Raw genomic sequence first — 26,509 nt, 5'->3', positions numbered from 1 at the left:
AATGTACTCGACGCTATATCAAAATCATCCAGGCCGCCACATAAAGTCGTGCACGATTATACAAGCAACCGATTTGTTGCGCGTAAAGCATTTTAAACAACGGACCTTATTATAATGGTTGACATTTACGGAAGATCTTCTACTAGTAAGAAAATAAAATCCGACGTTGATCTGTCAAAGTATGCGACCAAGGATGACCTCGCTGATATTATGAACTTTGCTGGAGTTGATCCAGATGAGGTTGTTATTTTTCAAGATCGATATGGTAAACTAAAAACCAGCAATATCAAATGGAATGATATAGTCCGGCGAGTACTTGGTGCAGTTACAGATAATATTCCCGTGTTTACTGATAGCGGCAAAATCAGAGATTCAAGTGTATCATTAGCAACCATCAGAGATGAAATTGCAAAAAGTGTTGCTAATCGCGTGAGAAACACCGGTGACACAATGACAGGTGAACTTAGCATGAACGGAAATAAAATAGTAGTTTTAAGAGATCCAACATCTGACGAAGACGCAGCAACAAAAAAATACGTCGACGTCAACTATGGCACCGTAGACGGTAAATTATCCACGTTACGGGCTGAGTATGACGTTCACGCAGGAGCTTTTGGAAGATTTCGAAGAAATTTTCAAAAAAACGATGATACCATAGATAAATTCTTCGGTACTCCACGCGCCATTGACATGAAACTCGTTGATATCAAAACTGACCTAGACACGATCAAACAAACACAGCAAGACGTCGTAGCGGGAATTCCTGAGATTGTCAGTAAAACCAATTTGATTAAAATTTCAGCTGCAATAACTCCCGGGCATATTACAAACATCGTATGCACGGTATCATCGGGATTTGCAACATGGTCGCAGCAAAATAATACTATCAAATATACCGCAACAGTCACTGGCGTGTACAGGCTGTCTGTGTTTAGTGCTGCAAAATTTGAAATATTTACAACGTTTCCATGGCGTCATTCCACAGACAGGTTTTCCGGGGTTGTATCTGTTGTATTAAATAGCGGAACCGAAGAAATATTTATTCTGGAAGCAGATGATAAGAAATTAACCGCAACATCCTTCTGGTGGTGTTTGGAATTTGTAGCTGAAACACCTCAATTGGTTACTGTATAAAAATATATATGGACGGTGCACAATACAGATACAATCAAGCACGTGAATGGCAGGCTGCGCTAAAAGATCAAGTCGATCAATATACAGTAAAAGTAAAAAAATATCGACGACGATTGGTTATCGTTGATGTGATTGTTTATTCAGTATCCGCTGTTGTTGCTGGAACCGGTGTAATATTATCAGCGTTGACAACGATGGCACCAGTAGCTGTAACTATCTGTATTTCAGCAGCAACAACTATTGCAGGTGTGCTTGGTATCATCACAAAAAAAAATATGTACTTGTACGAACGAAAAATTATCCGATTACAAAATAAAATTACATACAGCGACGGTAGCATACTCGAAATTATCCTCGTTGTTATCAGCGAGTCTCAGTGATGGAATTATATCTGATTTCGAATTTTCAATGATGACCAAAATATACGATGAAGGTATTAAAGATACAAGTATCAATAATGACAGAATTACTCCAGCAGATCGTGACCAACACAACTCCGCCAAAGATAACGATGATCTCGGTAAGTTCAACTAATCCTGAATTTAGTGTTAATTTTCCTATTGCAATTCCAGTAAAAGAAATAGCACTAGCACAATTACGAGTATATTACAGCTGGCCAAATATCAGATCAAAATCATTTAATGGTACACCAGCAAATAATTCGCTCGTATTTACTAACAACAACAAACCCGATGGAACACCTGACTGGGTTGTTGTTGGAATACCAACCGGCAGTTACCAGATTGAAGAGATCGGTGAGGAATTTGCGCGTAGAATAAAATCAATAACAGGAAAGGAATCAAAAATATCAATAAACGTTCATGAGCCGACGTTGTCCTCGACGGTTGAAATAAACTCGCCTGATTATGCCGTTGATATTTATCAATCTTCAATCAGATCCGTGCTAGGATGGCCTGATATATCACCACCGATAACACCGATACCACCAGAACCGAAAAAGTCTGATTATGTCACGGATAGACAATCATATCATGAAATTAATCCATCATACGAGGAACAACTACGTATTATAAAAAATAAATCAATGCTTCACGATTTTACCTTCTTCGGTGAAATTGAGGCATGGTTTTTTAAAAATCCGGGAGAAACAGGACATTTTAGGGGTTTTTATCGAGAAACGATTATTGAATATTTTCAGGAAATCAATCAAGAGTGTAAAAAACAACTAGATCAACTAAATCAATATTTTAACGAACATATTTTTGACATATCAGCGTCATCGCGTGAAAAAATCATCACGCGTGTGGAAATATTAAATCAGCTTATATCAGATATGGAATATATTAATAACCGAATAGTTCAGGCGACGGTTAGTCTTTTAAAATCACCTGAAAATCCTGATGTATATAAATGGTTAGAAAAATATAAATTAACAGAAGCCGATGTACCAAATTATAAATTTCCCGGGTATAGTGTAACCGAGTTAAGAAAATCTATCAATGATGTCATTGATGAGTTTTTTTCTAAACTACTCGATGCATGGAGAAAATTAATTCCACCTCCAACTGTTCTTAGACATGATAATGATCCACACGGCGGCGGAAGACACGTATCTCCGCGGATCGTTAATATAACACCGACTGTCGCGGTCAATCTGGTTTGTGACGTAATCGATGGCAGCTATCAAATAGATCTCGGAAGATCAAATCAGGCTCAACAAGGATACATCCTATACACGTTCACACCACAAGTTCCCCCTGGAAATTTAATCGTGCAAGAACCAACTAATCCTGTGTATTTGCGGTGTCACAATAATATGTTAACACGAATCAATTTTAAGCTCACAGACCACCTTAATCGCTTGATTGACATACGTGAAGAAGAGCTTGTAATAAATCTGTATGTAAAGTCGTAAAGACTTCCGTCGTAAGGATTTCTGTCTAAGGACTTCCGTCGTAAGGATTTCTGTCTAAGGACTTTTGTCGTAGATCTTCATGTAATGGAGGGTTTTTACACGCGAGGATTTCTTAACAGTTAGAAGAACATTTGTAACAGAGATCAGAATCAAATTCGATCAACTTAAAAAAATATTTTATTATTACTGGCACAAATTTGTGTTTGGTACAAATTAATCGGCCCAGGCAACTGAAAAAGCTAGTCGATGAAAGTAAAATTAAAATTTCTATCACAAAAAAAAATAATATTTATTAATTTTCCTGATTTTTACTGAAATTGTACAAATTACTTGATTTTGACTACCAACTACCCCCTCAGAAACATAAAAATGCACGAACTACTTGATTTTGACTACCAACTACCCCCTCAGAAACATAAAAATGCACGAACTACTTGATTTTGACTACCAACTACCCCGTCAAAATCAAGTAGTTCTAACCTTGTCAAATTGTTCCTAATAAATTTTATTTATTATAAATTAATTTTATTTATTAATAATATTATTTTTACTGAGATTTTTATTCTTTTTTAGTAAAATACAACGAAATTGCTCAATTTTCCTGATTTTGACTACCAACTACCCCGTCAGAAATCAAGTAGTTCGTGCATTTTTCTTGATTTTAGTAAAAAAAAAATAAATTAATTCAGTAAATAAATAAATTAATTCAGAAATAAATAATTTGTAAAATTAAGAAATTTGTACAATTTTATGTTTTTGATGGGGTAAATGGTAGTCAAATTAAGAAATTTGTACAATTTTATGCTTTTGATGGGGTAAATGGTACTCAAATTAAGAAATTTGTACAATTTTATGCTTTTGATGGGGTAAATGGTAGTCAAAATTAAGAAATTTGTACAAATTTGTTAAATTTCAGTAAAAAAAAAACAAATTACTAACCCATCAAATTCAGAAATAATATTTCTGATCAAAGATCTCAGTCATCTTCAAAATTACTACTTTGGATCGTTTCACCAGTAACGAAGTTACCTTGGATTGTTTCACCAGTAACGAAGTTACCTTGGATCGTTTCACGATCTGACATTATTTTTCTTAATAGTCTTATGCGAGTACTAATCGTTTTCTTTGCCTCATACTTGTGGGATAATAACAACTTAATTCTTTCTACGGCGGTAGAAAGAGGAACGAACTCCTTCACATGATCATCTTCTACGGTAGCTAGCGACTGAAACATTGCCGATTGAATCCGTTTCATGAGCCTGTATTCAGATGATAGTGTGTGTGTCCCCATGGTTTTACGTTCTTGTAAAATCTCAAAGTCAGAAACTATTTTTTCAGGATTAAGTTCATCAGATATATTAATTCCATCTTTTTTCAATTTTTTAATAGCGACAATTACATCGTTGATATTTTCATGGTTCATTATATAATATATAAATCTTTAAAATAAAAAAAATATCCCTAGAACACCTATCGAGTGTATTAGCGAGTTCGTCGGGATGTTTCAGGGACAGCACAACCAAGAACTCGTAGCTTGCCACCGCAATCTACCAAGTTCATTAGGCAAATATTCCCTCTACGAGAGCCCCTAACCCGCCAAACAACGGTCTAGAGGCCCAAGAGGGAGGACAGCACAATCCTCATTAAACTCGTAGCTTGCCACCGCAATCTACCAAGTTTAGAGGATATACACATAACATATAACTAACTAAGGACAGCACAAGGACAGCACAGTCCTCGTTAAACTCGTAGCTTGCCACCGCAATCTACCAAGTTTATCGGACATACATATAACATATATACAATGAATGGTTATATACAATGAATGAAGAGCCCCTATCGAGTGTATTAGCGAGCTCAGATTATGAATGAAACGGCACTAACTAAGGACAGCACAAGGACAGCACAGTCCTCATTAAACTCGTAGCTTGCCACCGCAATCTACCAAGTTTATCGGACATACATATAACATATATACAATGAATGAAGAGCCCCTATCGAGTGTATTAGCGAGCTCAGATTATGAATGAAACGACACTAACTAAGGACAGTACAAACATGTACGCTCAGCAAAATCACACCCACAATAATTAATCCAGTGGGTGATACGAAAATATGTATCAACCACAAGTCAGTATTGTGGTTGTGAATTTGCTGAGCGGGGAGGTTCTTGCGGTTCCCCCCACTATTATAAAAATCGCAATTATGCGCACCACCGACAAATTGTCAGCCATGGGGGTTTGATCCTGGACCGCGAGCGCCACAGTCCAATACCATACTGATCGAGCTATCAAACATTGTTACGAACATATGTTTCGGAAGTTAATATATAGCTAGCTATATAGCTAAGGAACCAATATTTACACTAAACAGCGGTTTCTGAATAATAACAGTTTCTGTATTTATAACAGTTTCTGTATTTGTAGCGGTTTCTGAATAATAACAGTTTCTGTATTTATAACAGTTTCTGTATTTGTAGCGGTTTCTGAATAATAACAGTTTCTGTATTTGTAGCGGTTTCTGAATAATAGTTTCTGCATTTATAACAGTTTCTGAATAATAGTTTCTGTATTTGTAGCGGGTTTCCTAAGTAGACTGAGAATCAATAATAATAGTTTCTGTATTTGTAGCGGGTTTCCTAAGTAGACTGAGAATCAATAATAACAGTGGCATTAATGCACAACTGCAGGTCGATTACAATGAGCAACGGTTTCTGTTTCACACACAGCTTCCTACGGATCAATAATATTATCATGTGTTGTATGATGGGGAAATATTTAAAAACCATAAATAATACTTATGAGTCTAATGAGTTAGGTTCGTCGGCACTATACGATGTAATTAGTTAAACTGACTAATTACGATCATAAAAAACCAACCATCTACGAAGAAAACTATATATTACAAAGTAATCTCCCCTTATGTAATCAAAAATTCAGTAGTGTATGGAGGACCTACTGTGACATAAATTAAAAAATTAATTCAATGTGGTGATGATAGTTAATAATGTGGTGATGATAGTTAATAATGTGGTGATGATAGTTATTGATACTGAAATGTAATTTTCTGTTTATATTTTTTCGATAAAGTAGATCTGGTTATATTATCTGCTACTTTTTGTACTGAACGCGAGTTAATATCAAAATATGTCGCAGCCGCGTTCATAGACTGAAACATAATTTCTTTACCGGTTTCTATGTTTGTAGAAATTACCGCCCTCTTTCCGATTGTTTTATATCTTCCTGTATTTCCACGTGTATTATTCTCGCTGTATGTGACAACACGAAGGTTGGATAAATTATTGTTTTGAGTGTCCCCGTCAATATGATCAATAACAAGACCGTCTTTGATCAAACCCTTGTGACACTCGTACGTAAATCTATGACATAGATAATGTTTCTTCCCAACTGTAAATCTAAGATAACCAACATTATTAATACAACCAACTGGTCTCTTCAACTTGCAGTGTCTGATGACACCATTAATATTTGATTCATAGTTTGTTATGACAGGATGTGGGACAAATATATTTTGCTCCATTATAATAATATTATATGTTTAAATCATTGTTTGTCTGAAATCTTGATATATAATCCTCCACCGATTTTATAGCGTTTTCACCGCTATTATTTTTTTTGTCATAATATCTTTTAAGTTCTCTGAACCGTTTCCCGCCACACTTCCCACATAATTCTGTCTTTCCTCGCACTCCAATACCACACCGTAGACATGGTATTGGTCCTAGACTTCCTCGTCGTATGTTTTGTGAGTGCATCCAACAAAATTCCTTTCTACAGGATTTGTTGCATCGATTTACTGAGCCGATCATCAACCATCTACATTGGGACATTGTATATATATATATATAATTTTCTTTATTTAAATATTTGTTTTAATTATATGAACGAGTTTGAGAGATTATCCCAAACTAGGCCTGTTAAGTATAAATTCAACCTTGACAGATTATCTTCTGACTTGCCAGTACGAGATCTGGTTGATCCGAAAAATAAAAGTTTGATCTCGAAAATTCATGACGCCAAGAAAGAATTTTACACGGATGGTGCATCTCATACATGGTCAACGTTCAAGATCATACGCAACACTGTCACGGACGCCACAATGAACGACAAGCGAGCGGCAACTATCATTAACTACATCGCTGAATACGAGGGCAATCAAAAATATTTCTTCAGAGTAAAATTTATTGTATTAACAGAAACAGGTAGTTGGATTATCCGTGACAAATATGATCCTGTCCTTGGTAATAATAAAACTATCATATTAAGTAAAAATTCCAGACCGGGTCTATTGACTGGTATTGATAAACCGTATTATGAGCGAGCGTATCCTGTAACAGCAGTTATTTATGGAATCTATGAGATAAATAAAAAACCCAACGTTGATAAACTAGCGCCGATGAAATTTTCAAGGTTAAATTGTGTGGCTGAACGAGTAATAGAACACTTTACAAACGCGATGCGTGGAAATGGATTAACTGATTTAAGGCGTGAAAAAATAAACTCGTGGGCTGATTCAGTTAAGGATACCGGTGCTACAATAAAAGATGTTGCTGAGTTAGGAAAAATATTAAAATTTCCAATAACCGTAGCGACAATAACGGGAGAGGTACTGTACCAGTCGAAATATAAATCGAAAGGAGCTCCAATAAATATTATCGATCATAACGCGCACGCATGGACTAACGCGGTAACAATATTTCCACGTGATCGAACTGTTAGATTTTACCCCACAGATAATTCTGTGGCAGATAATTCTGTGGCAGATAATTCTGGGGCAGATAGTATGTTTGATTTTATCAACGAAATAAGTAAAACCGATCCTGTATCGGTATGGTTATTTAAAAGTAATGAGGAGGGTGAATTTGATCAGTTTGTCAAACCGAACGGTGAAATATATCGCACAGAATCCTTCCATGACGAGATGAAAAATCTTGCGACGTTTTTACAGTGCAAGCACGCGGAAAATACTGACAAATTACTAACTAATTGTTTTACCGTTCCATCTGTTGCGGCTCATTTCGCCAGAGAACGAAATTCATGGAAACCAACACGATTTGATTTACTCGAGGACGTACGCGCAAGTTGCGTCGAATATGGACATGGCGGATTATGGAATACCAAATACAATTACAATGATGTTATTTCGGTTGATATGGTTGCATGTTATCCAGGAAGTTTTCTGGGATACGGAGATTGTTCTACGTACTTTGAAAGATTTGGTCACCCTACAAACGAGATGATGCGAGTGGCAATTAATGGACCATTACCTGATTTTGATCTGACTGGATTCGCCTGTATTGAGTCGTTCGAGTTTAACGAAAATCTTCACAAGATTTGTTATGTTTGGTTTGGCAGACATTTTTGTGAAAAACGTTGGGCACCTATAGTTTTGTTACGATATATGCTAGATTGTGCGGTAATGACATCGTTGGTGGTCAGTGAGGCAATTATATCATATCATGCACAGACCAAAGTTTGGTTGCCCATGTCAGGTTCTGAAGTTATTAGCGAGTTTAAGGATATTTCCGAAGATGATATTCCTAATAAACTCAAAACCGCAAAAGATCTCGGTAGAAAAATTATAGGTAAATTTACTCAAGGTGGTGCATATGATTATAAAAGACATCACGCACGATTAATTCTAGATGATGCCGAGTACGATTTTATAATCGCTGATACAACGGCGAAAAATACATTTGTAAATCGAGAGAGTGTTTATTTATCCGACGGAACAAAATTAGGTACGATCGTTAGTTACATAAATGACGTATCCCCGCAATATACTCATCTAAGATCTTCCATGTTGGCTTATGTTTCTATAAATTTATTATCGATGATTAATAGATTTCCTGAGACCGCAGTCAGAGTCGCAACAGATTCGTTTTATATTTCAAGTAAATATTTAGAACCTGTTATGAAATTTACAAGTAATGATGAACGATGGGGTTCGTGGAGAATAAAAAAGGAACTATTACACAATTATGTAGAATCAGCAGATGTTCCAGTGAGAGATTTTTATCGTGAGGGTAATAAAATATCAGAAACGTCGAAGGCACCATCGTTGAGTGATCCAATAACCAGATATAAGACAGTATATCTCAATGGACCTGGTGGATGCGGCAAAACAACTCGAACGATTAATGTTTTTAGAAATTCAGATATAATCGTGCTGACACCCACACATAGACTTGCACGTGAGATGAAACAGCGGCAAGTACAATCGTGCATGTATCATAGTTTCTTTCGATGGCGCGGAGATACATGGACTTCTGAACGGATGGGAGAAAAATATATACCTAAAATAATTATTTGGGACGAGATATGCACGGTGTCATTGGATACATTAAAAATGTTTCTTGATTGGTTGTTGACAAAAAATACCGCCATAATAATGTGTGGCGATCATGGTCAACCGCCGCCCTTTGTTGGACCATCTCCACATGATTGGTTAAAAAATTTCGTTGATTATTACGAAGAAATAGATGATGATCATAGAGCTCTTGATGCAAATTTGAAGGAGTTTAAAAAATTAATCAGATTACAATCAAACAAAATTCAGTGTGAAATAATACGTGGAGTGATCTCAGAGACATCAATGAGTGATTTTTTGAACTCATGGAGACCCACCGATTTGATCGTAGCAAGTAGAAAAATAATCAGAGACGCTTTACAACAACAGTTATTTCAACTACATAAAGAACAATATTCAGAACTACCCGTACCGTTGTGTTATAGACCATCAGATACACGAAAACAGAATATTAATGTTGATATTCCAGGACAGACAGAGTCAAGGAAACAGAATCTCGTATTAAATGATATTGTCGCCGTTGATATCAGTGTGGTCGAAGATGCATTACGCGCTGACAAATCTCCATGGGTGTTGGGATACGCTATGACGATCCACTCGTCTCAGGGATTAACTATTTCTGATACACGAGTCTGGATTGTAGACGATCGCATCGAGTGGTCAAATTTAGTTTATTTAGCGGTATCGAGGGTCAGAAATATATCTCAATTACGTAGAATTATAATTCCTGAAATCGTTGATAAATTTAACATCATCGATGATGATATAATAAGAAAAAAATTAATCGGATACAAACAATCTGACAAAAAAAATAAACGTGACTTTGATCTTGATGTTGAATTTATTATTAAGTTAAAACAGCAGCAGAACAATCATTGCACCAGTTGTAATTGTATAATGTTATGGCGATATTCGAGTAATGATTCAAGACAATTTACCATAGATAGAAAAGATAATAGTCGCGGTCATACACGAGAAAATACCATGTTAACCTGTCTTGAGTGTAATCGACGTAGAGGCGCTAGCCCCCTTGGCGCTAGTGCTAGTTAAGTGATCGAAATCACCGGAGTGATCGCGGCGGTAGTTGTGTATCCGCGGGAATTATTTGTAGTTGTTCACGTGTAAATCCACGTTGAGGAGCAGCAGAATCTAATCTGTAGATTGCAGGTCTGGAAACGCCTACATTTCTTCCAGTGGATCTTGTCACGGTAGATATTTTGTGTGTGGTAACACTCCAAATAGGATCAGTTGCTCTCGCTTTACCACCTTCAAGTTCACCAGGCTCATATAAATATCTGACTGTGACATCACCTAATATTTTTTGTTTTCCAGCATCTTTCCGTTGTGTTGGTATATTTTTTTTTGTGACCGCGCTAATGGGTTTCATGTTGGTTGTTCGTGTGATCTCATTATTTAATGCAGCTATCACGTTTGGTAATCTTGCCACCCATTCGCGAGATCTTTTATCTTGAATAAATTCCCTCGCGTATTGATATCCAAATAACCGCTCAGCAAGTGTTCGATTAAATCGTTCAACAATTGCTTGATCACGGTGAATTGCAGTATGACCTCGTCGTATTTTGGTATTATGTTGTTTCATCAGCGATGATACTGGACCAAGAAATTCCTTACCAGGATCAACCTGTAGTAGCTGCGGCCATCGCAGACCACCTTGTGGTCCAAGTCCTCGTTGATAAATTCGTTCAAACGCATCGGCTACTTCAGATGATGTTTTCGCTGATAGCGGCTCTGCTTCTTTATATCTACTTGCAACATCAACTACGGTTAGCGCGTACTTGTACGTTTTTCCACGTACAGTATCATGCGGTAAAAACAGAATATCAGCTTGATGAACTTCATTAGGAACACTGACATCGAAATACGCGTACTGAATTTGTTTAGGACGTGGTAGATAAATTTGCCATATTGCTTGTTTAGATAACCACGCGCTAGCAGTAGAATGTTTAACCGATGCTGCATCAGCGAGTTTACCAATTGCTGCTTTGCCTCTCCAGTATCCTCTCGGTGAATAATAAATTGATTCCATTATTAATTACCAGCCCCAATCGCTAATTTACCTTTCATCGAGGATCTTACTAACCAATTAGCTAATGATTCTCTAATATTTTTATTTTTTATAGAATTTAATGAATGAATTAATTTTACATCTGCAATATGCCTATCTTGTAGATTTTTACTTTTATAAGCTACATCATGAGCATGACAAGCTCGATCAATAGCGTTTATTGGTTCCTCGCCTGGTTTTGGTTGATCTTGATTATCGAGCCTGATATCAAGTCGAGTACCAGGACCGCAATAATTATATCCTGGTAGATGTTTTTCTCCACTGTATTTAGCCCATGGAGCACCTGGAAACTTTGACATCAAATTAGCAATATCACCACCGCGCTTATTAGGTAAAAACGAAAATTTCTTTCTACCGCATATAGAACATTTTCCACCATACGCTATTTTTTTATTTTTTGTTGTAACCGTGGCTAAATCAGTAGTTGGAGTTTTAACTCTACAACGTAAACAATATAAATTCATGTTATAATATATATGGATATAATTGATTTCTCAGCAACTCGGCAGCGAGAGCCAGTTAAGCATCATCCTGCGCTACCGAACTCCATCAGAATGATTATCATAGGACCATCTGGATCGGGTAAGACGCAATTATTACTTAATCTGATAATGAGATGGTTGAAATGGGATAAGTTGTATTTAGTAGCACCATCCGTTGATGATCAACGATGTTATGATGTACTTAAAGATTTCAATGAAAACGCACGATTACTGGATGAAGATAATGATGTTATAGAGTTTATAACCGATATTGATGAAGCACCATCCGTAGATTCCATAGATGGATTTATTAATAATTTAGTTGTATACGACGATGTGATGCTAGATAAACAATCAAATCCAGCCAGAATATTTTCCCGAGGGAGACACAAAAATACAGACGTGATCTATGTTACTCAACGATATACACAAATACCAAAAGTGATCAGAGACAACTGCAACATTTTAGTTGTGTTTAATGGCGTAGACACACACACGTTGCGAAATATTCATCAAACTTGGTGTGGTGGTGACATGGATATAATTAAATTCAAAAATTTCTTCTCACGAGCGCAAGCTACCCCGCATGGATTTATAACAATAAATTTACATGATCCAAGAACAAGATATCGTGTGGGTATTGATAAAATATTTGGGTAACAGGGGTGATGATAAAATTAAATTGAATTAAACAGATATCATTAATATAATGAACAACTGTGCGTGGTTACGTCAAGGAACAACAGATAAATGCAACAAAAGGTGCCGTGGAGAATATTGCAAGAAACATAATTATCTTATAAAGAAAAACCCTCATGCTGGTCCACGAAGATGTGTTGGATGTAACAACGGCGTTAGAGGATTATATCAGATTTGCAAAAATTGCGGTGGAGATCGATATCGAAGTTTGATGAACTATTACGGAAAAAGAAAGAACATAAATCCCAAAATAGAAAAACCACCATCAGAACTTGAATATTACTTGAAACATAGAACAAATTCCGAAGATTCAGATGAAGATGAAACAGATGAGGAAAAACGACAGCGAGAACGCGTTGAAAAATATTCATCAAACTTGGTATGGTGGTAAATTAATAGCAGCAGAGAGGGTACCTACCAACGTTGGTCGTCAAAAAAATAAACAAGAAATAAATAAACACGTAGAGTACTTTATTTTTTCAGCTACTATTTCAAACTGAGGTTTTATTAGCACAATCGGTCATTGCAAAAATAAACATCTCAAGGAAAGTTCATTTGTAAAATCTGGACCTTTCTACGAGATGATTTATTTGTTTGTTTTATTTGTTTTGTCGGAATTCTATGGTCTGTTCACCCTCTCTGCTGCTATATGACTATCATTATTCCAAAATATTTAGAAAGGTCAGATGCCTTGTCAGAAAACTTACCTATCAATTGAAAATGTACTTCTACTTGAAGGTGACTCATGGACTGGAGAATTGTGTGAGGCAAAGGGTTGTCCAGGCAGAGACTCAGCCTGTAACAGACATGGGACATGTAATGCAGGACTGCAGGAGTGTACATGTTATCCTGGCTGGTCAGGGGATGACTGTGGCAAACCCATATGCCCCCGAAACTGCACAGGTGGGGAAATTATTAATTATTTATTTTTGAACATTAAGATGCTTAAAAAAACATGTAAGCAAATTTTTCATGGTTATACTGATTTTGTCCTGTCCATCTATTCTCTGTCCCTCCGTCCAACAATCTGTCCCAGGGATCCTGCTAATGCTATGGTACAAAAGCTACTCAAGGTAGAGAAATGAAATTTGGCAGGCATAATTGTAAGCCTGATAGGATTTTCAGGCCATTATAACTAAGTTAATATTTTTTGCACATTTTTAAATTATTTGACAAAAATCTTGTTAGAATAATTAACCAAAAACCACTTGATGTAGGCAATAGACAAATGAAAGATGCTTGGCATGTTTGTATGCACATGTAGATGACCTGTAGATTGTCATGCCATTTTAGCAATTTTTAAAACAATTTTATAATTTTTTAAAAATTTCTCTGGAAATTTTGATCTTGATATTTTATAAATGCAAATTCATAATTTTGAAGAAGATAAAATATGTATTCTTGGAAGTAATAATGTGATCAGCAATATTGAAATCTGTTAAAAGAAATCTTTCAAAAGAAATAATATTTTTTCCATTTTTCCTATGTATGCTCTTTCCTTTGTTCATTTTCTTCTCAATTAGACACAAATTAATCATCTTATCTTGTTTCATCTCAATAATTAAGCTAAATCCTTACGTTAAGTCTAATTATGTTTATTTTCTTTTAAAATTGAAATGTCTTTTCCTGGAAGACTGACATGTCCACAGTGCAGTTAGAGATTGCTCACATGTCCATGCTTGTGTTTTGAAAATTGTATCTTAGTGATTGTGACACAGATACCATTAAAAAATACTTCACATTTATTTGTGTGTAATATTTTGGATTTTTTTTACATCTCTCAAACACTCAAGTGTTTCTTATCAATCACTGTTTAGTTATAATGAAATTAATGCATCAGAATTTTATTTAATTATTCCAATATAATTTTCATTCAGCAGTTCTAAAATCTTGTGTAAGAGGTTTTAAAGCAGTTATGTGGAGTATTCCTTGAGGATACTAAAATCTGTCAACCAGTATACAAGATTAAATAAGAGTTATGTGGAGTATTCCTTGAGATGCTGTAGGATACTAAAATCTGTCAACCAGTATACAAGATTAAAAATGAGTCATGTGGAGTATTCCTTGAGATGCTGTAGGATACTAAAATCTGTCAACCAGTATACAAGATTAAAAATGAGTCATGTGGAGTATTCCTTGAGATGCTGTAGGATACTAAAATCTGTCAACCAGTATACAAGATTAAAAATGAGTTATGTGGAGTATTCCTTGAGATGCTGTAGGATACTAAAATCTGTCAACCAGTATACAAGATTAAATATGAGTTATGTGGAGTATTCCTTGAGATGCTGTAGGATACTAAAATCTGTCAACCAGTATACAAGATTAAATATTAAATATGAGTCATCAAAGAAATTGTTGCAAAGTAGCATCATTCCCAGGTTTTATGTTATGGCAAACACCCCACCCCACCTCTGATTACACAAATGTTCCCACCCTACAGATTTCACCCACAGCATATGGATCCAAATTTCATATCTGTTTTGTACATAATCATCTCACCCTCAAGCATATCCCAAAATCTGTGGTCTCTGTCTTAATCCCAGAATTTGAAACTCCATCATGTATTGGAGGAGGAATTGAATGACATTACATTCATACATGCATGTCCAGACAGGCAGAATAAAATAATATCTACTTTTCATTCAAAAAGCATGATGATAATAAATAAATGTCATAAAAAATAAATGTCATAATAATAAATGTCATTCCAGAAGCTTAGTATTTTTTTCCAGGTCATGGAATCTGTGAATCAGCAGGCAAGTGCAGTTGTTTGCGAGATTGGGTTGGAGATGACTGCTCAATTCCTTGTTACAGTGGAAACAATGATGGCTCCAATCGATGTCAGTGTAACTCACCATGTATCACAGGAATCAGCTGTCACCTGGAGTGCTCCACCCATGGCAAATGCAATGCCAACAATAGATGTGAATGTGACTTCTACCAGGGATACAAGGGAGCTAACTGTGAAAATCCTGAATGCCCTGGCTGGCCTGATAACTGTATGGACCATGGAACTTGTAACTTAGCCACTCGTGAATGTGAATGTGACCAGGGCTGGAGTGGGGTCGCATGTCACATCCCAGACTGTCCTGGCACCCCAGATTGTAATGGAGTCTCAGCAACTTGTGCTCAACCATTTGAAGGAGGTTTACCCAGATGTTTCAACTGCACTTATCCTTACATGGGAGACAACTGTGAACTCAGGTAGTTTAGTACTTTATGTGGCTAATGTGTTGAATTTTCACAATTTCACTTTCCTCATTGGCTTTGGTATACAAGATATGTCATTAAAATTTCATATCGTATCACATGAGATGAATACAAATGTCATTTCTTTGACTTAAATAGTTTATGTAGGGCTTAACAAGGAAGAAACAAAGTACTACTCCTTAACTTTACTTTATGTGTACAATAAACTACAAAAGGAATGTGAAATTATAAGGTCAAGTTCAGGTGCATTGGCATATTGTTGTACTTTGGGTGGGGAGGTGGGCAGGAAATTTTCTAAAATAAGTGTTGCATTTATCGATCCAAATATTTATGATTTCTCAAAAATGAGGGTTATAGCTATCATCTTCACCTCAATTTACATTTTAATTGGTTTAGTGAAACTGCATCTGATATGACTCTATGGTTACAAATTAAGTAACAGAAAAGAAAGCAAAACCAATAAGTTTTTTTTATAACTTAACAAACAATTTACTTATCAAAGTTATTAGTGAAAATATGAGAAGAATTTACAGTATTAGGAATTGAAACTGAACTAATCCTTATAAAGTCTATGAAAGTCCTAAATGAATGAAAAGTTCCTTATGAATTTCAAAACTAGAAATGTACTGGTCCTCCAAAAACCATGACATTGTCAAGATGGTATTGTCCACAATTCCTTGAATATAATTTATAACAGTTCCAGAATAATATTATAGTCCAGATAATGAGCACAATTGAACAGTCCAAACAAATATTTTTCCTCTCTAATAATATCGAAGTACATCATAAAATTCGTCTGCAGACTCACAACAAGAACACAATAAGTGTGAATGACTCCAAAATCGGAATGACACTGATTGCTTAATTCTCTCCTTATATACACCGTATATTGCGACTGTACTTTGTAATAGACTCCATGTGACAGAATACATGTACTTTGTAATAGACTTTATGTGACAGAATACACTACTCATTTTGTGTTGCTTTGGCCTAATCATGTGACCTAGCCCAACCAATGGGAAGTTACAGAATAATTCTAGAAATGTCAGATCCTTATTAGCTGCTGAGAAATTAAGCCATAAGTGGCATTTAAGTCTAACTATTAATATTATTATTAATAATTGTCAACACATTTATAAATATCTATTTATAGAACCTATGCAGTATAATGATCTTAACAGATTCAAGTCAAGTAGACAAAATGAAATAAAGAAATTTTGTACACGTTACAGCCATGAACACAAATTATACAATTAGGATAATATCATGCATCTCCTCATTGATTACACAAATGTATACTACAATCTTGACACCTCCTCATTGATTACACAAATGTATACTACAATCTTGACACCTCCTCATTGATTACACAAAATGTATACTACAATCTTGACACCTCCTCATTGATTACACAAATGTATACTACAATCTTGACACCTCCTCATTGATTACACAAATGTATACTACAATCTTGACACCTCCTCATTGATTACACAAATGTATACTACAATCTTGACCTATTTAAGGTCTGTTCATGGAGAACAGGTAGAAGAAGAAGAAAAATGAAATACGCCTAAATATGAAGATACAAGTTTGAATAACTCACATAAGGGCAGATATATTCCTAAATGGAGGAAGAAAATATTTACAAAAGTGAGATTTCCACTGTGGCAATATGAGTACTATCTCCAATGTGGCAATATCAATTTTCTACCACTGATACATTATGAAATCTTTAATAGTGTTTTTACATCCATACATAAACAGTCTCTTCATGTTTTGGAAAATAAGGATTGATGTCAAGGTCATGAAATCAGAGCTGAAGGTCACATTATTCATTCTTATATCAAATGTTTTCAGAATGGTATAGATGTTATAGATATAAAAAAATATTTCAGCATGTAAAAATTACTGCCAAAAATAAATATTCACTCAGAACTGTACAAGGACTTATAACTGACTTGTTACTGTTTATTGGTTATCCCACTGCTTATTTCTCAGATCTATTTAAATAGAAACTGTGACAGCTGGGAAATTTTCATAATGTACAAATTCTTTGTGTTATAACTGTCAGTTTTTGCTGAATTTCAGAAGTGTTTTTCATATGTACCCAATGGTTAAAAGGATATCTTTGAGTTTGTGTTGATATGCTAATTAGTAGAAGCTTAATTGAAGATGACCAAGCTATGAAATCATAAAGAAATATACCATGACATTTTTCCAATACAAGATTGGACACCATGGCTTGCTTTAGTTGAAGGTAACAATTATAAAAAGGAAACTTCTTCAGTGATTTCAAATTGAATCAAACAACTATTTCTAGTATGAAGAATGTCTTTATATATGTCTTTTTCATTTCCATTGGAATAAAATATGGCATTTTCAAAATAATAGATGTGTCAATGGCAAGCCAGAAAGACTTCCATCAGGATACTGGATATGTCACTGTGACCCATGCTACAGTGGTTTAAGCTGTGACAAGAAATGTAATAATGTTGGCACTTGTGATAATGGCACCTGTGACTGTGGGTTTGAAGGATACAGAGGAGAATTGTGTGACAAGCCAGGATGCCCTGGTACTGATGGGAAGGACTGCAGTAGTCATGGTACATGTAACATTGTTACTGGTGTTTGTGCCTGTGAGCCTGGATGGGGAGGACGAGGTTGTCATGTAGCGCAGTGTGAGTCAAACTGTAACTACCATGGATCATGTATACCCACCAAAGACACTCCGTACTGTGAATGCATGGGACAGTATTTTGGTACTGCATGTCAATATCAATGTGAACATGGAACTGTGAAAAATAACACATGCTTGTGTGATCCTTGTTACAGTGGGCTTGTATGTGGAGCATTATGCTCTGGTACTGGAACCTGCAAATCCAATGGTACATGTGATTGTGGATTCAATGGAGGGCGGGGAGAATTCTGTGAGAAACCAGGATGTCCGGGTTACAATGAAGACTGCTCAAGACATGGAAATTGCAACCTTGGGACTGGAGTATGTGTATGTCAGGACGGCTGGAAAGGAGAGGGATGTCATATACCTGACTGTCTTGACAATTGTAACAACAGGGGAGAGTGTGATGCAACAGCAGTTCCACAACCAATCTGTCGCAATTGTCAGAAAGGATGGATGGGCACAGCTTGTGAGATTCCTTGTAATGGGACACAAATTCCCATGGACAGTGGTGTATGCATGTGTGACAGTGGATGTGCTCATGGAAAGAGTTGTCTAAATATATGTAACCAGATTGGAAAGTGTATCAATGATACTTGTGATTGTAAATCTGGGGATGGACTCAATCATGGCTACTGGGGTGATTACTGCAACATCAAGAGCTGTACAGGCATCACATCGGTATGTGAGGGACATGGTTTCTGTAACAAAGCAAACTACCAGTGTATCTGTGACAGTGGCTGGTATGGAGATGGCTGTCACATACCAGACTGCCCAGGTGAGCCAGACTGTAACAACCAAGGTATATGTAATGGGTCATCAGGTGCACCTCTATGTGTGTGTGATGAAGACTGGATGGGACTAGACTGTTCCCTTCCCTGTATAAATGGCACTGCCCTGCTGAATCACACATGTGTTTGTGATGCTTGTTACACTGGACCTGGTTGTGACCAGGAGTGCAATGGACATGGTTCTTGTCATGGTGGCACCTGCATCTGCAACGAAGCTTGGTGGGGTGAGTATCAGTTGAACAAGCATTACTGGTAATCTGTCTTGGGTATCACTACCTGTTGCTTTTATCTCCTCAGTACATTTTAAAATATTACAAATTTTATTTCTGTCAAGATATTTATGTAAAGAAAAGAATCAAATTCTGTGCATGAAATCCACTCTAGTAACAGTTCTTCATATTTAGGATTTGCTAAAAGGCATGCACAAATTTTAGTAAAATTTCTGCCAAGAGATGAAGTCAAAAATATGTGATAAAAATTCTTTTGACAAAGATGAGTCATGTACAGTTAGAAATTAGATAATTCTTTATGAATTCTTTCCATTAGATGACCTGCTCCTGTCTTTATACTACTTTTGATATTTTCTTGTTTGTAGATTGAAATTGACCTAAATAAAAGAGATTACTATATATAAAATTGGTTCAGTGACACAGTGGTGCCTTGTATTCTTTAATCAGGACCAAGATGTGAAGAGAAGGGATGTCCTGGAGTTGGGGAGAGTTGTTCAAGGAATGGGTATTGTTCTCTGTCTGACCAGACATGTCATTGTGACCAATACTGGACTGGACCAGGCTGTAACCTACCTGACTGTCCAGGGGAACCAGACTGTAATAGAAAAGGTGAATGATGTTCATTATTATTTGATTAATTTTTAAGTATAATTATCATATTTACTGAACACAACCTTGCTATGACAGACCTTATTGTCCAGGGGAGCCAAACTTTTAATAACAGAAGTGAATGGTGTTAAATCATTATACAAAGTGTGCCTGTTGTAAGATAACCACTGATGTCATCAGTGTACAGGACTTGGTTTTAAGCTACCCTTAAGTTCAGTGAATTAGACTGCAACAACAGAGGTGAGTGGTTTTAATTACTGTTTCTCAATGAAATCTGAGTCTGTAATTTAAGAGATATGGGTAGAGAAGCATCACCATTTTTCAGCTTCAACATTATTGTTGATTACCTGTACTACACAGGACTAGACTTATAGGTTACTACATTTGTTTCGGAAAATGTGAATGAGCTTTTCAGATGGAAATACTGCATGAACTTGGAAGTGAAGTATATCCATCCAACAAAATGATTTCATATTTTCCCATACAAATGCAGTAACCTCTTTATGATATGCTCATTTTCTTATTCTTCCATGGGCTTAATTGTGTAAACTAAAAATACACTACACAGAACAAAGTAACTTAATGTATGCCGTATTCCAAACTAAATAGTTACACAAGCGCAGTCATCATATCACAACAACAACATTATTATTGCGCACTTATCTCCGCCCATTTAAATTTGAACTTAGTTGCGCACTAGACATAACTTTTGAAAGAAAATGGTATTTTGGTCTACTTAAAATTGAAATTTGGAGTCATATTATGAATGAATGCACATTGCAACAACTTCTCCATTGAAACTGGAATGAATAGTTTTTAGTATTTTTGTTGATTGTACAAAATTTTGTGATTATGGACTCCATTTATCTGCCAATTCTACATGAAATACATCAGATTGAAGCAGCAAGGGAAAAGCATGTTGACTTCTGCAAATGTGTTTCTGTTCTGTCATTGAAGTTTTGAAATCATAATGTGGGAAAAATATGAAGTCTTTCAATTGCAATTAGCAAAAAGACGCTATGGAATTTAATGTTTATTTCATTTTGAGTGCAGTAAAGAGGATTTAATTGCACTTGGAATATAGTCTAAATTACAGTACAATTTCGAAATGTTTAATCAAGCTTGAAAACTCATGACATGACTCATGTAATTTGGATTTGCAGAACTAAGAAAGTACATTTTGAGTAAATTCAGGATGTAAAACTGTAATTGTATTTTTTGCCATTCTTATTACCAGCTAAATACAGTTTATGCCTTGTCACTTGCATGTTATTTGTAAGGACCCTGTCTGGCATCTATAGCTAGCCTAAATCTAAAGCACTGTATCATAAAAGTTAACGCGGAATGTGGCAAAGCAGATCATATGTGGCAGTCCACAAAACATCTGCTTTAGTTCATTCAGTTGATTTACTTCATCCACAAACAGATAAAATAAATCAAAAGTGCTGGCATCTGCGTCCATTGTTTGTTTACAATAGAAAGTAGTTCCTTTTTTCACGTGAGTTCAACATGAATTGCATGCGAGTTCAATATCATAAAATACTGCACAATTCTGACAATGTAAAGTTAATGGAGAAAAAAATAAGCATATAATAAAGGGCCTTATTGCAAAGCCTGCTTTACATTTTTAGCTTGGCTTGTCATAGACCAGAAGAGCTTATGGGATGATCTGTTGTCTGTCCATTAAGACAAGTTTGTTCTCCTATACTACTCTGAAGATTGTCATGAAACTTTACACACACATTCATCCTGCAGCCTAGCTGGTCCTCAACCAACATGGTACTGCTAGAACATCCACAATATCCATCTTGGAAGTATTGTCATAGCTACTCCTTCCTGAATGAAACGTTATATCGCCATGGAGTCTTGACCAGAAGATTTATTTTGTCTAATTGGTCCTAAATGAAAATGGCACCACTTGCAAATCCATTTTGGCCACCACAGAATCCATCTTGAAAATCCTGTTATTGCTACTATTCCTGAATGGATGATGGGTCTCAACATGGGGTTTTGACTACATTTCTTATGATGTCTGATTGGTCCCAGATGAAAATGTTGCTGCTTTGACATTCAGTATGAAAATGTTGTTATCACCACTTTTGAATGAATGGTTATATCAGCTTGGGATTTTCAGTGAAACACTTCTTATGACGCCTGATTGGTCACAAATGAAAATGGTGCTGATATGACTTCCATTATGGCTGTCATGAAAGTCTTGTTATAAGCTACTTCACCTAGATGGCTAGTCATATCAATATTGTGCTTTCACCAAAAGACTTCTTAAGATATCTAGTTGGTCCTAAATGGATGTCTAGTTGGTCCTAAATGGATGTCTAGTTGGTCCTAAATGAATGTCTAGTTGGTCCTAAATGGATGTCTAGTTGGTCCTAAATGGATGTCTAGATGGTCCTAAATGGATGTCTAGTTGGTCCTAAATGGATGTCTAGATGGTCCTAAATGGATGTCTAATTGGTCCTAAATGGATGTCTAGTTGGTCCTAAATGGATGTCTAGATGGTCCTAAATGGATGTCTAATTGGTCCTAAATGGATGTCTAGTTGATCCTAAATGAAAATTATGCCAGTCTGATATCCATTATGGCCACCAAGGCAGTCATCAAGATCTTATTATTGTTATTTGCCCAAAGAGAAAGAAGACTTCTTGTGATGTCTTGTTGTTCCTAAATAAAAAAAGATGGTGCCAGTCCAACATCCACACAATAGCTAATTTGAAAATCTTGTCATTGCTGAAGAATATCAGAGATGATTTGATTTCAGCACTCAGCTTTCAAAGAAAGACATAACAGGTAGCATTTGCAATTACATGTAGTTCTATTTCTCTGCAGTCATTGCAGTCATTGACATAAAACTTGATGTAATTATCTTGAAGATTCACATGAGTTACAGTAATTTAATTTTAAGCTGGGATTATTACTAGGTTATGGTTAGAGATCAATGCAGTTCAGGAGCAAGCGAAACATGATTTCAATTTCTTTTTGTCCAATCAGATGAAACAGACCAATGAGTGGTTGTTGTTGTTGTTGTTGTTGTTTTAGGGTTTAACGCCATTTTTCAGCACAAGATAGGCCATATATGGCGGCCAGTATAACTGGTGGAGGAAGAACCCTGGAAAACCCAGGAAAGAACCACCGACCCACGAGAAGCTACTGGCAGGCTTTCCCACGTACCCATGCTAGCCGAGCCTTGGACTCGAACATACGCAGACAGAGGTGAGATGGCAGTGATCCGGAACGGTGAGCGCTTTAGACCACTCGGCCACTCGGGGCCCCCCAATGAGTGGTATCTTACAGTGTGAGGAAATATGTCCAAGAGTTCAGAACCATCTCAAAATCTCACTCCTGAGTTCCATTTCTCATAGAATCATGAATTTGAAGCAAATTAGAATAGGTATAAACTGACTACAATATTTCTGGTTTCATCTAAGATGGGAAAACAGTCGAATGATATGAAACATATTTTTCATGATTATTATTCTGTACCCATAAATCTTGGCCATAAAGGATTTAAAAGTAATGTTTTCTCAATATCTGTTCTGTTACAGGTGTATGTGATATTGAGCACTATTTTCCACCACGATGTGTAAATTGCACTTTGAGCATGGGCCCAGCGTGCGAGTACCCCTGTATCCATGGCAGAGAGGACCCACCATTTAGTACCAGATGTGTGTGTGACCTATGTTACTCTGGTGGGGGCTGTCAGATTCAGTGCTCAAACCAAGGCATCTGTGACAATAGTGTGTGTCAGTGTCAGGCTGGATACAAAGGGGAGATATGTCAAACTCTGGACTGTCCAGGTAATGTAGAGGTGATTGTTTGGTGGGTGTTGAGGTGTGTAGATAGGTGTGTGTGCATTTTAGAGATGGGGGATTTTTTTAAAAAAACATTTATATTATTTTAAATGTCAGTTTGTTGTAAATTAGAAAAGCAACACTGCAACTGTGCTCTATATACCTGTTTGGTAAATTGTTTTAATGGCTGCTGGTACTAAAATAGAACAATTTAGTATTTCACAAGTAAATATATTTTGATAACAGCAAAGTTCAGTGCTTTTTCAGACATTAGAAAGAAGAACTATAAATTCACAACTATTTTAGGACAGTACAAAAGAGAGGCTCAAATTTATTTTCTAAACAAATAGGAATTTTAACTTTATCAGGATTTGCTTAGTTATAAGAGTGAAGATTTTTGAAACAGATACTGGATATTGTACTGTTCATTATGTTTAATATTAATCATTTATGGTGAAATGGCCAATTAATTGATTACAAATTTTGTTGTCAGTTAGTTAAAATTCAATTTGGTGCCAATACTGTTATTTAAGAGATCAAATAGCCCTTTTATTGGCAAGACATCATATGGAAAAATAAATCAGTTATTACCATCATTAACATAAATATCTGGACCCTTGATTTTCCTATACACCATATTTTTAAATATACGGCCACGTCTTCTGCACCGAAAAAGTGGCCATATAAGACGGGTGGCCTTTCCAGAGGGGGACTAAATTTTTGGTGAGAAGTATATGTAATGTACATAGTAAGAAAGCTACATACTTCAAAGCATTTAATATCTTAATTTAATATCTTCTTTTAAAAATAACATTAATTATTAAAAGGTTCTTCTTGTTATAATAATAGACTTGTTTCAACTGAATATACATTAATTGTTCTTTTTCTTGGCGTAAGTGTGATATGCAAGTGGATAATGTTGTCATGCACATTGCAAAACCATTCAATAATGTCATTTAAATCTTGGTACATACATAACTCTCTTTCCATCTGCTCCATTTTCCCACTGCTGCTGAATGACCACCTTATTGGTTACAGTGTTGTTTATTCGAGTCATTTCAACATAAAATTGTTTTATTCGAGTCTTTTCTACCTAAAATTGTTCAGCAAGTTCCCCCTCCCCATTTCAACCAATGTCGTCAAGTAGAATAACCAACTTTCTTCTAAAATAATACGCCCACATTTACGTGATGACATGTTTGGTAATGATATATTCAGATGTTGCAATTTAATTATGCAGATGAAACATTTGTAGAGTGGATGAAATGCCTTCTTCATAAAGGAAGCGATAAATGTGTTGTGATGTGATTTTTCGAGTGTTGTCTAGTAACCTGTTTTGTTCAATTTCTGTGTGTGTGTGTTAATGCACAAAATCTATTTTTAGCCTATGCTTACCCTGTTATGATCTTGACAATTATGTCCGGTTGTAATCATCAAAGAGAAGAACTTGACAGATGTGTGAAGCCAAAAACTCTATCATAACATTGTTAAGCTCATTTCCTGTAAACGTCGGCTTTTATAGACAATAATATATTATTAATCTTAGTGTTACTTTAGTCAACACTTCTTTCAGTAATGAAACCTGACATTGGGAGACATGTATCGACGATAGAGATAATCTGATTACTTACCTTATGTCACAATATGAATTAATTATTGGTTCTGGATACATTTAAAATAAAAAGTGGCTGCCTGTGAGGGGAATATTTTACATTTTTGTACTAATATGCTGGATCCTGGTCATGTTAGAGGGGTGGCCATTCTTGAGGGGTACTTTTGAATACAAATTCATCGGTGTCAGGGGATTCTGGCTGTAAGAAGCAGGTGGCCGCTGGTCAGGGTGCCGTTCAAGAGGGGGACTACTGTAGTTATATTTAACTATTTTTTATTGGTACGTACAATGTGTGGACATAAAATACGTTTCTTAAAGCTGACAAAAAAATTCACATTGGAATGTAATTTAAGGAATGTTTCATCCTTAGGTGTATTGTACTCAGAAACAAGTGACTGAATAGAGAAGTTGCCTTTCTGAGTAAATTCAGTGAAATAATAGGCACATGTTGTGTCCATACATCCCTGCAAGGAGATAAGGTTGCAGCTGCCAATGCAACAGACCATGTCATTATCTCTAATTGGTTACTGGATAAGGCCTCTATTTTTACTGCTGAGATTACAGCCATACTCAGATCTTTGAACTACATTGAAGCATTGCAAGAAACAAATTTCATCAGGTTCCCTTTCCACAATGAAAGCCTCGCAAAACCCTAAATTTGACAACCCATTAATATCCCAAATCTTACAGAAATGTGATTATTTGGTAAAAGAATTTGATACAAGTATTCTACTTGGTCACATTTGTTTTAAGGGTAATGAAATTGCAGATAAAACAGCCAATGCTGCCCAGCAGTCATCTGTTCCTGATTATAAGAGTCCATATAGTGACCTATGATATTATATAAATTGGCATGTTCTGTATAGATAGATCCAAAATGACATCATCAGCAGTCATATTTGTGGTATGCTGGCAGATTTACTGTAGATCTTATCTGGTGCTTGGAAGTTGAAATAAATTT

At 35.9% G+C, this 26,509-nt stretch overlaps 1 protein-coding gene across 1 annotated transcript in view; it reads left to right on the top strand.

Annotated features, from left to right (window-relative positions):
• The window catches only part of LOC149787541 (uncharacterized), a 591,304-nt gene that overhangs the window by 487,066 nt on the left and 77,729 nt on the right, over positions 1 to 26,509 (top strand). Inside the window, exons 96-100 of the mRNA XM_089975575.1 lie at positions 13,346 to 13,510; positions 15,343 to 15,814; positions 18,215 to 19,515; positions 19,969 to 20,130; positions 23,691 to 23,942. Coding sequence (XP_089831701.1) covers positions 13,346 to 13,510; positions 15,343 to 15,814; positions 18,215 to 19,515; positions 19,969 to 20,130; positions 23,691 to 23,942 — 2,352 coding nt within the window. The remainder of the gene's footprint in view (positions 1 to 13,345; positions 13,511 to 15,342; positions 15,815 to 18,214; positions 19,516 to 19,968; positions 20,131 to 23,690; positions 23,943 to 26,509) is intronic.

The sequence above is a fragment of the Sinohyriopsis cumingii genome, chromosome 11 (genome assembly GCF_028554795.1).
Source record: "Sinohyriopsis cumingii isolate HCF-2022 chromosome 11, ASM2855479v2, whole genome shotgun sequence".
NCBI lineage: Eukaryota > Metazoa > Mollusca > Bivalvia > Unionida > Unionidae > Sinohyriopsis > Sinohyriopsis cumingii.
The sequence above is the reverse complement of the archived record's forward strand: the minus strand, read 5'-3'. Positions and strand labels throughout refer to the sequence as shown.